The 14,816-nt window shown below is 43.7% G+C and overlaps 3 protein-coding genes across 4 annotated transcripts; 2 read left to right on the top strand and 1 right to left on the bottom strand.

The window, feature by feature from the left end:
• Positions 1-258: 258 nt before the first annotated feature.
• On the top strand, positions 259-1,630 carry LOC115625547 (telomere-binding protein cav). Of its 2 annotated transcripts, none has more exons than XM_030520628.1 (3): positions 259-500; positions 847-982; positions 1,061-1,630. In XM_030520628.1, exons 1-3 carry the CDS (start codon positions 369-371, stop codon positions 1,597-1,599), a joined length of 807 nt encoding a protein of 268 aa, XP_030376488.1. In that variant the 5' UTR covers positions 259-368; the 3' UTR covers positions 1,600-1,630. The 2 variants fall into 2 exon arrangements, with proteins under 2 accessions (XP_030376488.1, XP_030376487.1); XM_030520627.1 differs by having other exon boundaries at positions 1,040-1,630.
• On the bottom strand, positions 1,618-5,307 carry LOC115625543 (transcription factor Sp2). The gene has a single exon (XM_030520620.1). It carries the CDS (start codon positions 5,053-5,055, stop codon positions 2,044-2,046), a length of 3,012 nt encoding a protein of 1,003 aa, XP_030376480.1. The 5' UTR covers positions 5,056-5,307; the 3' UTR covers positions 1,618-2,043.
• A 1,813-nt stretch (positions 5,308-7,120) lies between these two features.
• LOC115625295 (mediator of RNA polymerase II transcription subunit 25) lies at positions 7,121-9,939 on the top strand. The gene is made up of 2 exons (XM_030520309.1): positions 7,121-7,569; positions 7,623-9,939. Exons 1-2 carry the CDS (start codon positions 7,306-7,308, stop codon positions 9,801-9,803), a joined length of 2,445 nt encoding a protein of 814 aa, XP_030376169.1. The 5' UTR covers positions 7,121-7,305; the 3' UTR covers positions 9,804-9,939.
• Positions 9,940-14,816: the final 4,877 nt, after the last annotated feature.

The following is a 14,816-nucleotide window of genomic DNA, read 5'->3' as shown; positions in this document are numbered from 1 at the left end:
GCCTGAGTTATAATTAGTTATAAAAACAAAAGGTAAAATAATAATGCTGCCAGATAGCTGACACACTCGATAAATAAAGTCAATCGATATAAGGCACTGCATCTTTTCAATTCTCGATTTGTCACTTCTAGTCACGAACTCCATCCCAAGAAGGCTTCAGTAGTCTATATGTTTATGATGTGTTTCATATTAAGGACATTTATTTATGGAACTGATATAATTATTTAATTATACACAAAGTCTCTTTTAAAAATTAATTATTTTCTTGTAAACATACATATTTTTTATTTGAATTTTTCCGCACTATCTTGTGTTAATAAATTTGCGTTCCTGTGCGATTCTGTGTATGTTAAAAAACAAACAGTAACATGTCGTGCAATTTGCCTAAGCCATTATTGGAGTATCAAGCAGAGGAAGAAATTGAAGTAAAAAGTCTGATCTCCGATCCCAACCTTGAAGACTGGCAGAGAGTATTGATGTTTGATTTGTACAAAGCTTCTGTAAGTATAGACATATGTACATATGTATGTATGTAAGGTTTTCAGTTATTTTTAATACATTTGTAAACTCCTTGTTCTGCAAGTTGTACCGCAATCAATTGGTGCAATACTGTGCTATTTTGCTCCACCAATATTGGTAGACATCTTCTGTCTTGCTTATATGTAGCAACAACACTTTCAAACGAACCGCTAATTTTTACCGTTTTGACTTAATATAGCTTGCTTTTGCTACAAGAGATAAAGTACACAGTAAGATAGTTGCTAGAACCGATATGTTGGTCCCAGAAACTAATTCCTACACCTTATGCCACATAGCCGTTATAAAGTGTACTTTTGTATATTGCAGCAAGTAACTAGTGAGGATTTGAGTCGGAAATACACAGACGACGAGGTCAAGGAGTTGTGCCTGCGCACCAAGTGTCGTGTAAGGATGAACATGTACAATTGTGTTTGGGATGCAAAGAAACGACTGACCAAAAAAGGTAAGCAAATGTAAAAATATGGTAGTTATGGCAAAGAAACAAACTAATCTTTTTTAGGACGCCTATCTAATCGTTCAGAGCGCTTTATCAATGAGATGCTAGCAAAAGCTGTTCGAATCAGAATGGTAATACCATATACTGATGAGGATGTAGCCAAATACAACCATATAAGTCGATGTAATTTGAAAAGGGACAACAACATTCGGCTGGACCGTTGGCGATACGAAGAACTCAATAATCTTACTGGAGACGTATTATGCTCTGCGGGAAAAAATTCCACGCCATTAGACTGCGGTAGGGAACAAATAATCGATGAGCAGGAATTTCAGCAAGGGAACTATACCCAGATTCCGCCTGAGCTTAGAGTTGAACCGCAGTTGACCGCAGAGCCTAAATTTGGAGAATTTCTAATTAATATGAACTCTGACTCCTTGACTCTATACACCCAAACGCAGACGGAGTCGCAAAAGCTGACGGACGGAACTTATTCCCAGGATTATGAAATGTTCAATTCACAAATTCCAGCTACGTCGACTCAGTCTCTTCCCTTACCAAATGCCTTGGTCAGCCCGCCACTTTCGATGGAGAACGATGACACACAGGGCAATTTTTTGTAAAATAAAAAGCCTCCTATATTGAACATCAAAATTGAAAAGTTTATTTATTCACAAATGTGCCAATAATTATAATTTAAATGTTTTGTTTTTGTAATTGTTCGCATGAGATTTGTATAAAAATGGCTTATAAACTTTACATCTAGTTAAAATCGCATTTATTACTATATGCTTGCTGCCGAATTATAATAAACTTTAAAATCGTACTCTAAACTCTACACCAGATTTATATACACTTGAAAAATACATACACATATGTACAGATGAACACTAAATAGACACTCAGAGCATTCACTTGAAGGTCAGATTCAAATTGCAGAATCTTTTGCCAAAATGTTTTAAGGCCTGACCGGGTAAATAATTTTAGCTAAGCTTATCGCCTCTGTGAGCGGAAGGCTATGGAAAGTGATCAAACATAAACTGTTCCATGAACAGCGACTCTGAATGCTAGTTGGACGAGTTGTCTCCAAATTCGCTCACTGAAATAGTCATTTTTTCTTCATCACCGCTGTCCTCGTCATCATCATCCAGCTCATCCTCGTCTTCTTCTGTTTCTCCCTCGTCATCCTCTATGTCGTCATCTTCGCCAAAACTGTCTGTGGAGGCGCCCAAATCGTGATCCCCAACACCTATTTCAGCAGGCAGCTGGACAATAGTAGCTCCACCAGGCACCGCCGTCATAGTTGATCCAGCAACTGTTGCTGCGACGCTTGATGCTGCGCTACCACCACCTGCACCACCACCGGCTCCGGTTGCTCCTGGTATTTCAATGGTTACAATTCCGCTCATCGTATTTATACTCTTTGGCGCATTAGCCAGCTTCTGCTCTTGTTTAATGTTGAGCTCTATGAGTTCCACGCCGGAACGCGTCTTAAAGTGTGTTTTGATGTGCTTGGACAAGTGGTCGCTGCGCATGAATTTTTTGTTGCATTCGCGACACTGGAACTTCTTTTCACCGGTGTGCGTGCGCCTATGGCGCTGCAGTTCGTCAGAGCGGGTGAAGCGCTTTCCGCAAAAAACCCAGGAGCAAACAAAGGGGCGCTCCCCCGTATGCCATCGTAAGTGGGCACGCAAATGTGAGGTCTTTCCATAGACCTTCTGGCAGCCTGGAATATGACAAATGTGCTGACGCTTACGATCGGAATGTTTCTCGCCATCAGTGCAATTTGGACATGTACAGGCTACTCGCTTTAATCGCGGCTTAATTTCCATTGGGCCAACGCTTCCAGCGCCTCCCACTCCAGAGTTATCATTCACATTGATATTGACATTCACGGATGTGGTTGTTTGTGCGATGGGTGCAGTCGCCACAGAGCTACGAATAGTTGTTGAGGATCTCGTAGGCGCTGTGACCACTGTGGCCACCATTTGACCTCCACTCTGAACGGGGGGCGCTATGCTGATTTGAGTGCTGTTAGAGCTGCTGCTCATGGAGTTGACGACCTTGGGTGTTAGCCGTGCTACTGACGGTGCGGACACGTTGCCTCCGGATGGTAAGGCTGTAATCTGTATTGAAGCCGGAATTGTAACCGTGGAAAGTGATGTGCTGCCATCTCCCACTATAGTGGGCACAAGTTGCTGCTGCTGCTGCTGCTGTACCTGCGCTTGCAACTGATGCTGCGTGTTAGGCACAATAAACTTAATAGGCTGCTGTTGCGTCTGAAGCTGCTGTGAATTTGAGCTTACGGGCGAGGCGGTGGGTAATGAAACGGATGCCGTTGTCACACTTGAATCTGGTGGTTCTTGTTTGATGTTTGTAATAAGTTGATTGTTTGGGCTCTGAGGTTCCTGCTTTGGCAGGACGGAAATGGGCGTTGGTGGTGGAGGATTAGAGGACATTTGGGAAGCTGGCTGACCCGCGCTTGTAGATGGAACACCCGCGACTGGGGCTTGTGACATGGGGAGTTGAGTGATCACCTGTGAAAAATTAGCGGGCAGATTGGATGGTGGTAGCTGATTGGCCTGTATGATTTGCACTTGTCCTAGCCCCGGAATATTTTGTATGGGCAACGCTTGGATGTTTGGCAACTGCATCAGCTGTTGCGGATTACCACGCAATTGCTGCATTTGCTGGGCGGGAATTACCGTTAGTTGCTGTCCCTGGGCATTGGTAATGGTTATGGGCTGGTTTGTGGGAATCTCATTTATGGCAGTGATCAACTGCTGATGTTGTTGCGCCTGTTGCTGCTGTTGTTGCACAATGTGCTGCTGCTGCGCCTGGTGGGGATGATTCTGTATGTGGATTATGTTTGCGTTAGCCGGCAGTTGGGGGTACGGAAGTGCATTTAACGGAGCAAGCTGCACTTGCTGAATCTGACCATTTGGTGTAACTATTTGTGCGATCTGAGTAAACTGAGGATGTATAATTTGCATTTGCCCTGATGTCTGGGCAAGTTGTGTGTGCAGTGGCATGGACTGTGCCGCCTGCATTAAATTGGGAGTTGCAGCCTGCACAGGCACATGAACAGTTTGGTAGATCGTTTGCCCACCAGCAGTTTGCACAGGGATCTGCACAGCCACAGTTTGTTGCATAGTTGGTGGTGCCGGTGCAGGGGCCGGCTGCGGAAACTGTACAAGTTGGGGTGACGGACGCAGTTGTATATTTTGAAGCGTTTGACCATTTTCCAGCTTAAGTGAGGAGCCGCCTAACAAATTCGATATATTTGACAGATTTCCCAGCAAACCATTTGCCGCTGCCACCGATGTTGGTATTTGCAAGTTGGTGCCCGGTATAGTGTAGGTGCTTGGCTGCTGTGTGGCTGTTGATACCGATGCAGTTCCACCTGTTACTGCGGTCTGAGTCTGCCCAGCATTGCTAACTGATGTTGTTGTTGTTGTTGTAGAGGACTGCTGTGCCTGTTGCTGCGTATTTGCTTGAGACTGCATAGATATCGTTTGCGATTGGGGCTGTTGCTGATGTTGCTGCTGCTGCACAATATTGGCCACATTAGCCAATGGTATTTGAATATTGGTGCCAGGTATAGTAAAAAGAGTCGTCTGCGCGTCGTGAGAGCCTGGTAGCTGCACTGCTTGACCTAGTCCGTTGATCAACTGGGCGGAAGTCGCCTGCTGCAATTGTAGAGCTGTAGGGGGTGCTGACTGTGGAGCACGAACAATTTGCCCATTGGGCGTAATGAAGGCCTGTTGTCCATTTATATTAACCGGTTGGGCAGCAGTAGCAAGTTGAGCATTTAAATTCGGTATAAAGATTGCCTCCTGTCCGTCTATGTTTACGGTCTGCATAGGTTGTACAATCTGGAACATGTTATGTGGCATGGTGTTGGCGGAAGCGCCACCTGCCGCTTGCACAAATTGCGGCATTTGATGGATGTTTATGATTTGCGGAGCTGTTGGAGAAGCGTTCGACGTCTGGACTGTCTTAACAGCGGTGGGCGTAACCGACTGTGCGTTGCTTGTCACACCAACGGCGTTGGTCGTGTTTTTATACTGCAACATCATAAGATATTGTTTGCAATGTTTTTAGTAAGCGTATTTCTTGCTTTTCAGTTAAAGATATGTGCAGTTTATCATCTTTTCTTTTACTCGTTTCTTTTGACGCGCCCCCACTCTTGCTGTTAAAACGTACTAGATCTGTATTTTACATACAAAAACACTCGCACAGAGAGACACAAATAGGCTTAATTTACATTCTGTCTTGCATTTGGACAGTTTCTAGGTATTTAATTAACAAACAACACAATTTTGTTCTAATTTTGTTTTGACAAGCAAGGCGAAGAGATATGGAGGGCTGCCATACTGAAAAACGAGTGATTGGTCCTTTATTACTTTAGTGGCAACAGTGGAAAATATTTCGATTGTGTGACTGTGACACGACTATCGACTATAAAAATGCCTCAATCGATTTGCAATTTTTAATTTATATTCGTTATTGTTATTTATATGCAGAAAATAAAATAAATATAGCTAGAACTTTTTAGCATAGTTTCAAATTTTGAGTACATAATCTAAAACGAAACGAATATGTGGCAGTGAAACGAAAAAGTTTGATTGCAATATTGTATAATTGATGGGCAAATGTGCTTACCCAGTGATAAAGTAATTTTTCCATTTTGGCTATGTAGCTTACATTTTCAAGTAATGCATTGGCCAGCTTAAAGCCTATATTTAAACCTTAACAACATTTTGTGCACACTGTTAAAAAAAAACGCCTAGCACAGTACAATGCTTCACCGAAGGGATTGTTTTGAGTTCAGACGGTATAGAGCAATATTTCACTCGAAGTTTATAAAAAACAAGAATCGAAAGCTAGAGTGGAGCAAGTCCAACTCTTGTATACCCTGCACCTAATCCATATAAAAGCTTGAATAGGATTTTGTTGGCGGATATTGTTGTCCTGATCCATAGATGAAATGTCACCCATCTCCCAACATATTTATTGGCGCATATGTATGCTGTGTAGATTAAGATAATTTAATAGAAAATATTTGGGGTTCAGTTTAGGACGAAAAGGGATCGCGAGTGCGGTTGTTTTACAGATGTCGCCTTTCGACCTTTGCTCGCCAGCTCAGGCTTAGCTTAGCATGAAAGCCGAAATTAAAATGTAGTTGTTTAATCAAGTTGAATAGAAGCACAAGTGTCGCAAATCATTTTCATTAGCGTTATCGCAGTAATAAATTAGTTTAAAATAACAAGCGTCCCATTCTTTCTTTCTAAAAACATTTTTAATATATTTCTACATTTTTGCGCTTTAAATATGATCTAATAACCTTGGCTGTATGTTTTATATTGGCGCTTTAAAATTTTTATAAATTCTTACCAGAGGTGGAAAAATGTTATGGTTGTCAAAAATTGTAATATTCGCTGTAATAGGCGCTATGCAGGCCCTCTACATCATCAAAATTCAAACTCTACTATACAACCGGCCCAAATAATAGGTTTATTTGCGGTATTTTAACTTTAGCCTTCTGGGCCTTTAAAATTATAATTTTTCTTGAGATTACATTTATAGCTATAACTTTCTTTAAAATTTAGCACTAACTGGATGCAATTGTTAAACTTGAGTAAATCATTAGCGTTTCTCTAGGGGAATCCGGAGAACACGTTTGGTAATTCTTACTCTTATACTTTCTAAGATCCTTGTTTGTAAAAAAGTTTGTAAAAATTAGACAGTAGGTTAATAGCTTCGTCTACACAATTTGCGCACATTCTCCACATGAGCATGACCAGCATACTTACTTAATAACACATACAAATTAAATGGAATTTCGGAGGATAGTACTGAAATTGTTTTGTTAAATATTCTAAAGAGTACTAATATTTACGATAAAGATACTCAAAATATATTCTGCAGAGAAAAGGGAAATTCTTAAATTCAAATTGGAAATTGACTTCGATTTAACAATTTTTTGACAGCACTTTCAGAAGGCTGTGAAGTCACACTGCAAAATTGTATTTTGGAGCTGTGGCTCTACACCGTAAAAGCCGAATCTGTATCACTAGGAGGAGAACCACAAATAACAATTTAAAAATATCTAACAACTTACCTTACACTACTGCATTTTAAATACTCAATGTTTTGGGAAAATATCGATACATTGTAAACATTTAAGAAATCGAAAAATCGTGTTAGGGAATCGAGGTGCTCGATGTATCGTCGCCTTTTTACATCTCTATCTTCAGCCGAAATTGTTATTGGTTTCATCATCCATAAATAATAATTGCTTATTATTATTTGAAAAGACACAGAACATGGACGTGGACCAGCTAAACGTGGCTGACATCGTCTTCGTTATTGAAAAGAGTGCCATAAATGGCGCTTATCTAAGCGAAGTAAAGAGCAATTACATCCTTCCAACATTGGAACACTTTTCAGGATCGTATTTTTTGGACGAGCGTGAATATTTGATATCAGAGCGATACTCCACACTTTACGGTATTGTAACTTACCGCACAGCTGCAAACCTTTTGGAGCCGCTCTGCACAACATACGGACCATACGCGCAAACACAAAAGGTGAATATTTTATAGCTACAGCTTATATTTAATTGTTAAAAACAATTGTTAAGGTCATGGACGTCATCGAACGCTTACCTCTCGTCGGGGGAGGCATGGAATCTTGCGCTCATATGGCGGAAGGGTTTGCCGCTGCTCACGAGTGCTTCGATGATATAAGCGAACAACGAAGCCGAAGTATGCTGGAGCAGGCAAGCGTCCAACGTCATTGCATACTTATATGCAATAGCCCGCCTTATCAGATGCCCGTCACAGATTCATGGAAATATATGGGAAAGACATGTGAGCAAATGGCAACGCTTTTTAACGAGCGCAAGATCAACCTATCTATTATTGCGCCCCGGAAAATGCCTATACTTTTTAAACTGTTTATGAAGGCTGACGGGGATCAACCAATCACGACAAAGAACTATACTAAGAATATTCGGCATTTGGTCTTGCTCAAAGGCTACAGCTTAAAAGAGCGGGCACCCAGTCCTAACAGCATGACAACAACATCAGCGCAGCATCACATGGGAGCACCGGCTACTACACAAACGGCAGTTCAAGGTCCCATTCAGCAAACTGCTCCTCAACAACAGCAGCAACAGCAGCCAGGACAAGGTATGAACATGGACACTTCGGTGGCGCAGCAACAACAGACTGGAATACAGCAACAGCCGGCAACTCAACAACAATCTGGAGCTGTCGGTTCAACTTCAGGGCTGATGAATACTCAGCAACAGCAGCAACTAATGCAGCAACAACAAAATCAATTTGTTCCAAATCAAATGCAAAATCCCATGCAAAATCCAAACTTCCAGCAAAACGTTGTACCTGGGCAGAATCGCTGGATGTATCCCAATCAACCTGGCCAACCGCGCCCACCGTTTATGCAAGGCCCAGCCGGAGGAATGTCCCTACAGCAGAATCCAAATTCTGCGTTAATATCGCGAATCAATGCCCCTCCGAACCAGCCTGTTAATTCATTGCTGCAGCAGCAGCAAGCACAGCAGCAACAGCGCTTACAAATGTTAAATCAACATCAATTCAATCAACAGCTACAACAGCAGATAGCACAACAGCAACAACATGTGCAACAGCAACAACAAGTGCAGCATCAGCAAGGTAATCTTAATACAAATGCAAACATGATGCAAACTGCAGTATCTGGCGCAGGGCAAGTTCCAAATCAGCAACAACAAACACAGCAGTCTGGAACGCAGCAGACGCCACAGCAACAGACCGCATCCCAACAGCAGCAACAGGCTCAACAACAGCAGCAGGCTCAACAACAGCAACAACCTCAGCAACAAGAGCAAGCCTCACTCCGCGAAAAGATCTGGTCAGGAGTGCTTGAATGGGCTGAAAAATCAAAGAATGAGCAACAGAAAATTACACACACACTCCATTGCACGGTGTGTACAAACATAAAGGATGGGGAGCCCGAAATAAAGGCTGACAACTGGCCACCCAAACTACTTATGCAACTAATGCCAAAACATTTGGTGGGCAACATTGGTGGTCAGTTCCTTAAAGACTCAAAAATGGTTGTTTTTCGTCCAACGATCGGTGAAGGACACGACACGCTCGCCAAAATGATGACTTCCGGTTTTGCAGGCTGTGTACATTTCTCAGCAATGCCCAACGCACCAGCCTGTGACATAAAAGTGCTCATTTTACTGTATACGCCTGACCGCAATGCATTCCTTGGCTTTATACCTAATAATCAGACCATGTTTGTTGAACGATTACGCAAGGTTATTCAACAAAAGCAGCACGGAGGCATGCAGCAACAGCAGCAGCAACAACAACAGTTACAACAACAAATGCAACAGGACAATGCACAGCAGCAGCAGCAACAACAGCAACAGCAACACTATAATCAATATGGCCAACTTAATATGCAATTGGGTGGTAGTGGTGGCGGCCCAGGCCCTAGCGGCATGCCAATGCAGCCACAAATGTCAATGATGCAGCAGCAACGTATGCCCATGGGTGTAAGCGTTGGAGGTGTTCCGGTACCAAATCCAAATTTGCAACAACAACTACAAGTACCGCCTAATGTGGCGGCCATGCAACAGCAGCGAATGGTGCGGCCCATGATATCAAACAATAATCCGGGATTACGACAACTCCTGCAACATCAGACTACTGCCGGCACTCATCGCCCCCAAATAGGTAATCAAATGGGTGCTGGTGGTCCAATGGTTGGAAATCGAAATTTTGACGATGGGAGCTATGAATTTATGTAGATGGTTTTGTCAATATACATTAATATTAAGCTTGCAAATCTCAAATTTGCTGTTTTCGGGATGTTGAATTGCATACGCAGTAAGATATCATTTTAAAAGTTGTATTTAATTTAAAAATAAACAATAACATAATCGGTTTTTTGATCTACTACTTTTAGCCAATACTACATTTTGGCTTAGAGTAATTTTTAAATGGAAATGTATGTAAATGGCATTATATTTTGTTACGACTACGCTTTTCCCTTGGACAACGCCGGCTGGCTAATCGGAATTCTCCTTGGGTGTGTGGTTCCAACCCTATGCCCGCGTCTTTTCCTTTTATGGGGCGCCCTCAAGGACTTCTGAGGGGTGGTAATTGCCTTAAATCAAGTAGACCGGCTTCAATAACTTCGTGCAATCACTCTTGGGAACGGTTTTCCTGTAATCCCAAATACTATTGTACGATATCTCACGGGGATCGATTCCCATCGTGGTAAAATGGCGAACAATTCTAGGGTGGTTCTTAATCAACTGCATGCCCTGTTCCAACTTTCAATCATGGAACTGCGCCATCGTGTAGACGCTAAGTACAGCCATGTACACGTCGTAATTGTTGCCTGCAGATGCGTTTAAACAGCCAAGCGCCCTTGACATAGTATAAGCCCAGTCATCCTGATTATACTGAGGGTAGAGCATAGAGGCAAACAATTCTTCTGAAGGCTTATAAGGTGTTCCTCTATTATTTTAATAGCCCAGGAAATGTATATTTGTGAGGGTTGTTGTCCAATAACTCTTTTTCTCGTTTATTGTCATTCCAAATAGCAGATCGACTGCATCTTTTATATCATTCATATTAATAATACTTGAACCTCTCAAACAAATAATACCGTCATCACCGAAGAAAATATCAAACATTGGATCAGATTTGGTGAGGGGCCAAATGACGTAACGTGTTACTATAAAATTCACCATTGTTCCGATAATATTGGTGAACATGCTTCCTGATGGAATGCCATGGTCAGTCAGGATCCTGCGGCCATCAGAATTTCGTACTGGGGTATTGATAAAATAACTCTCCAGCCTTTTAAACACGTTTGTATAGTAGTCAGGGTTCGCGGAAAAATCAAACATATTGCGTAAGATTCTAAAACAATCGCGAATCAACCATGAAGGAATGGAGCTATCAAATGCAGTGTAATCAGTCATTAAGAACTTACAGCCACGATCAATCAGCTTAGCTCTTACACATTGTGAGTGCAACCACTTCATGCCAAATTCCTGTCTCTTCAATCCCTGCAAGATTGGGGTAGCGAACTCAGCGACTCAGCTGCGATGAGGCTAAGAGGATAGGCCCAAACTGGCCCAACCTTATTCGTGCCAGCCGCGCCAATATGGCTGCGGGCGAATGCGGCACAATCAGGTAATAAAACAAATAAAACGACTCGTAGGACGACTGCCTGGCAGTTGCAGCTCAAAAAAAAGGTAACCGGCGCGTGGCCAAGGAACGGCCTCACCGCTGAAACTTCCTCCGCTGCTGATGGCGCAGACTGACGTTGTTGTTGCTGGTATTAGCGCTGCTACTGGCGTTGCTGGTGCTGTCGGTGCGGCCGTTTCTGGCGGCCGTTGTCTGCTCCCATGCTGCTGGATTTACCGCTGTTGCTGGATCTGCCGTGGGAGCTTCGGGCCGCGCTATTGCTGATAGTGGCCGCTGCTGTCGTTTATGGTGGCAGCCGCTGATGATGGTGCTGATGCTGCCAATGGTGCGCTGCTACCGCTGTTGATGGTGATGTGCAGCTGGCGTTGACTTTGGCTGCTGGTGCTGTTCTCTTTGGCGCGCTAGCGGACGCCTTTTCCTCTCGGTCAAATTGCCACTACGTCGTTGACCGGACGGCTCCCAACCAAAAAAAACCCGCGTGCTACGACTCCCCTTTTATAGGCCGGATGCCATGTGCCTCGGATTTTTTCCTCCTTTTTCACTTTTCATCCGTTTCTTGTAGCCTTTCGTTTCCTTCTCTCTCGAGTACCATCGGACCACAACTCTGCGCCTGTGCGACCGCAGTTGCCACCCCGGCTCCTCGCTCGGTACCGCTAGATGGCGCTCATGCGAATTTAAAGTTTAGCGCCCTTATCCGTTGCTGCCAATTCGAGCTTTTGGCCACGACCGGCCCTATGTAACACCACCGCAAACACCCAAGTGGGCGGACACTCGCGCACCGAAGCGATGTTTGCGCGCATCCAACGGCTGGTGTTAGCCCGTTTTCCGTTCCGAGCCCGGCGTTGTCTTGCGTGACTCCTTTGCGGCGCCCAACGTAGGCCACACCCACTCTTAGTCTTCTGGTGAGTAACTCCAGTTGCGCTCTCCTTTCTACGCCCATCAATTCTTTACTTCTTTCTATTCACGTATATACCAGAGACTACGGCGCACCTACGCCACGTGCACTGCCCCTACTGGCCGCCGAAGATGGCTTGAAAATGTCCCAAAAACTGAATCGTCGTGGCTAGCCTGTGCGCGTTATTATGTCGATGCCAGTGTTAGATGAATCTTCCTTGGATTCAGCGTTTTCTTCTCGCATCGTCAACTTGATTGATGTACTTACCGGTCGCTACCAGGTGGACACTGAGCTTTCGCAAGGATGCGATGACGAGATCCTGACCATGTGTGGGAATAAGCGAGTGCATGGCGCGTACCTCCAATGGAGACGATGGACTAGAGAGATGGTGTATGACACCTCGATGCGTAGCCGTACGATCGTGCTCCACCGCAAAACGTCCCCACAATTATTTAATTTTCTAATATTTATTTATTTATTTTTTTTGGTTATGAATTCCTTTCCAGACTCCGGGGGACCTCCGAAATCAAATGTAAAATTCGATAATTACATACATACATATAATAAACAACCAAATCTTCAAAACAAAAACAAACAAAAAATAGTGTTATATATATAACAAAAAAATGGAAAATTATATGGGCAAAACTATACGTAGATAATAAATAAATAATTACGCGAACAAATACGGCAATAAATGTGAAAAAAAAAAACTTTGAGTTAATGCACACACAAAAAACGTTCAAACCCAAGAAAATGTAGCCATTCATGCAACGTAACAACTTATTAAAATGTAAACAAAAAAAAAACGGCATTTTTCTCTAAACATCTGTATATAGAGGCTGAGACTCACACTCAGCCGGAACCCAAACACGGCTCCTAAAATTACTACGCCTTCTACAGCTGCCCTACGCCACAATCCTGCACTATTCGTTGCCTGCTACATTTATCGCCCTGACGGCGATGAAAGGCAGTCAACAAGTATTGCAGGATAGTGGCGTAGGGCAGCTGTAACAGGCATAGATATTATAGGAGCCGTGTTTGGGTTCCGGCTGAGGGTGAGTCTCAGCCCCTATATACAGAAGTTTAAAAGAAAATTTGTTTTTTTTATTGCTTACATTTTATGAAGTTGTTTTGGTTACGTTTGGTGCATATACTTGTACTTATGTTTACATTTTTCTTGTGTTTGAGCGTATATGTTTTTTTTTGTTGGTTTCAGTGCAGAGTTTGGTGTACATTTGGTTACAGTTGTTTGTGATTATATTTACTTAATTATCTACTTATTGGCGTATTTATTTATTTATCGACGTTACATATATCAATTACATATATTTTCTTGCCCATATCCATATTTTCTGATTTGTTTGGGCGTTCGCAAACCTTTCCGTTTTTCTTTATACATACATATGTATATACAATTATCAAATTAATACGAATTTTGCTTCGGGGCCTGCTTGAAAGCTGAACAAATTTGTAATCTAAATTACAAATAAATATTATAAAAGAAAACAGAGTGATTTTAAATTTAACATGGAGAAGGATTCTGCGCGTGCGTATAACACCAGGTCGAGAACAGCCAGAAATGAGGATCTGGAAGAACACCTTGAAGGAGCTGTCGGTTTTTCCACCGATGGCCTTGTGCACACTCCTCAGAGGCCGTCCATAGCACCGGCGGTACGCTGGGACGCCGAGTCAGCAGTCGCGTCGGCTGTAGAAGCAGCAGTGGCCCAGGCGAACGAAACATACCGCCAATCGCAAAAAGAGGGCATCAACAAGGTTCTGCAGGAAGAAATCCGAATGGGGTTTCAAGACTTAATGGCCGCGCTGAAAGAAGTACTGCAACCGCGAGCGAATAGCGGCGATTCAGCTGCAAATGGAGCATGGCAACCGCCAGTCAGCCAGAATCGTGGTGCGGTTCCAAAACGGCCGCATCAATACCAGGCTGAACCTCTAACACCAGCAAGAGGAGCTTCGCGTCCGGTAGCAAGGCCAGCGGCAGCTAATTCCTCCAGTGGAGCTGGCAATAGCAGCAACACAGCTCGAAATTGGCAAAATACCGCGGCACAGTCGGCCCGTCGAAGAGGCAACAGGCGTAACGATTGGAGTGGTCAGCTGGACCCACCTCCTCCGTATGCAGCGGCGAATGGCAGGTCAGGATGGTGCCGCGTTGAGAAGTGGGACATCGTTTTCAGCGGCGACAAGGAGAAAATGGCGGTAGAAGACTTCGTTTTCCAGGTGGAGTTCCTTCAGAGGCAGTGTCACTGCGCATGGTCCGAAGTATTGAACAGTTTCCATCTGTTAGTAACTGGGCACACTCGCGAGTGGTACTGGCAGTACGTCAGGGACCACCGGGTAGACAGCTGGCCAGAACTAAAGCGAAGCATGCTGTCCCGTTTTAAAGGCGCCGCCGACGAATTCGAGCGCATGCGTCAATTGCGCGAAAGGCGGCAGAAGGCAAGCGAAAGCGTTGAGGAGTACTTCCATGCCATGAGGAAGCTGGCGTCGCGTCTCCAAACAGCACCATCTGAAAATGAGATGGTGAAATACATTAAAAAAGGATTGAAAACAGAGTTATCTCGGTATGTGTATGCGATGCGCGTGTACACGGTAGACCACTTACGAGACGAATGCGTAGAGGTGGAAGCTATGGTCCAGCGGCGAGAAGGCTTGTTCCCAACACGCAGCGGCACACGTTTTAGTGGCG

Source organism: Scaptodrosophila lebanonensis, unplaced genomic scaffold (assembly GCF_003285725.1).
Source record: "Scaptodrosophila lebanonensis strain 11010-0011.00,11010-0021.00 unplaced genomic scaffold, SlebRS2 tig00000072-arrow-pilon, whole genome shotgun sequence".
Lineage (NCBI taxonomy): Eukaryota > Metazoa > Arthropoda > Insecta > Diptera > Drosophilidae > Scaptodrosophila > Scaptodrosophila lebanonensis.
The sequence above is the reverse complement of the archived record's forward strand: the minus strand, read 5'-3'. Positions and strand labels throughout refer to the sequence as shown.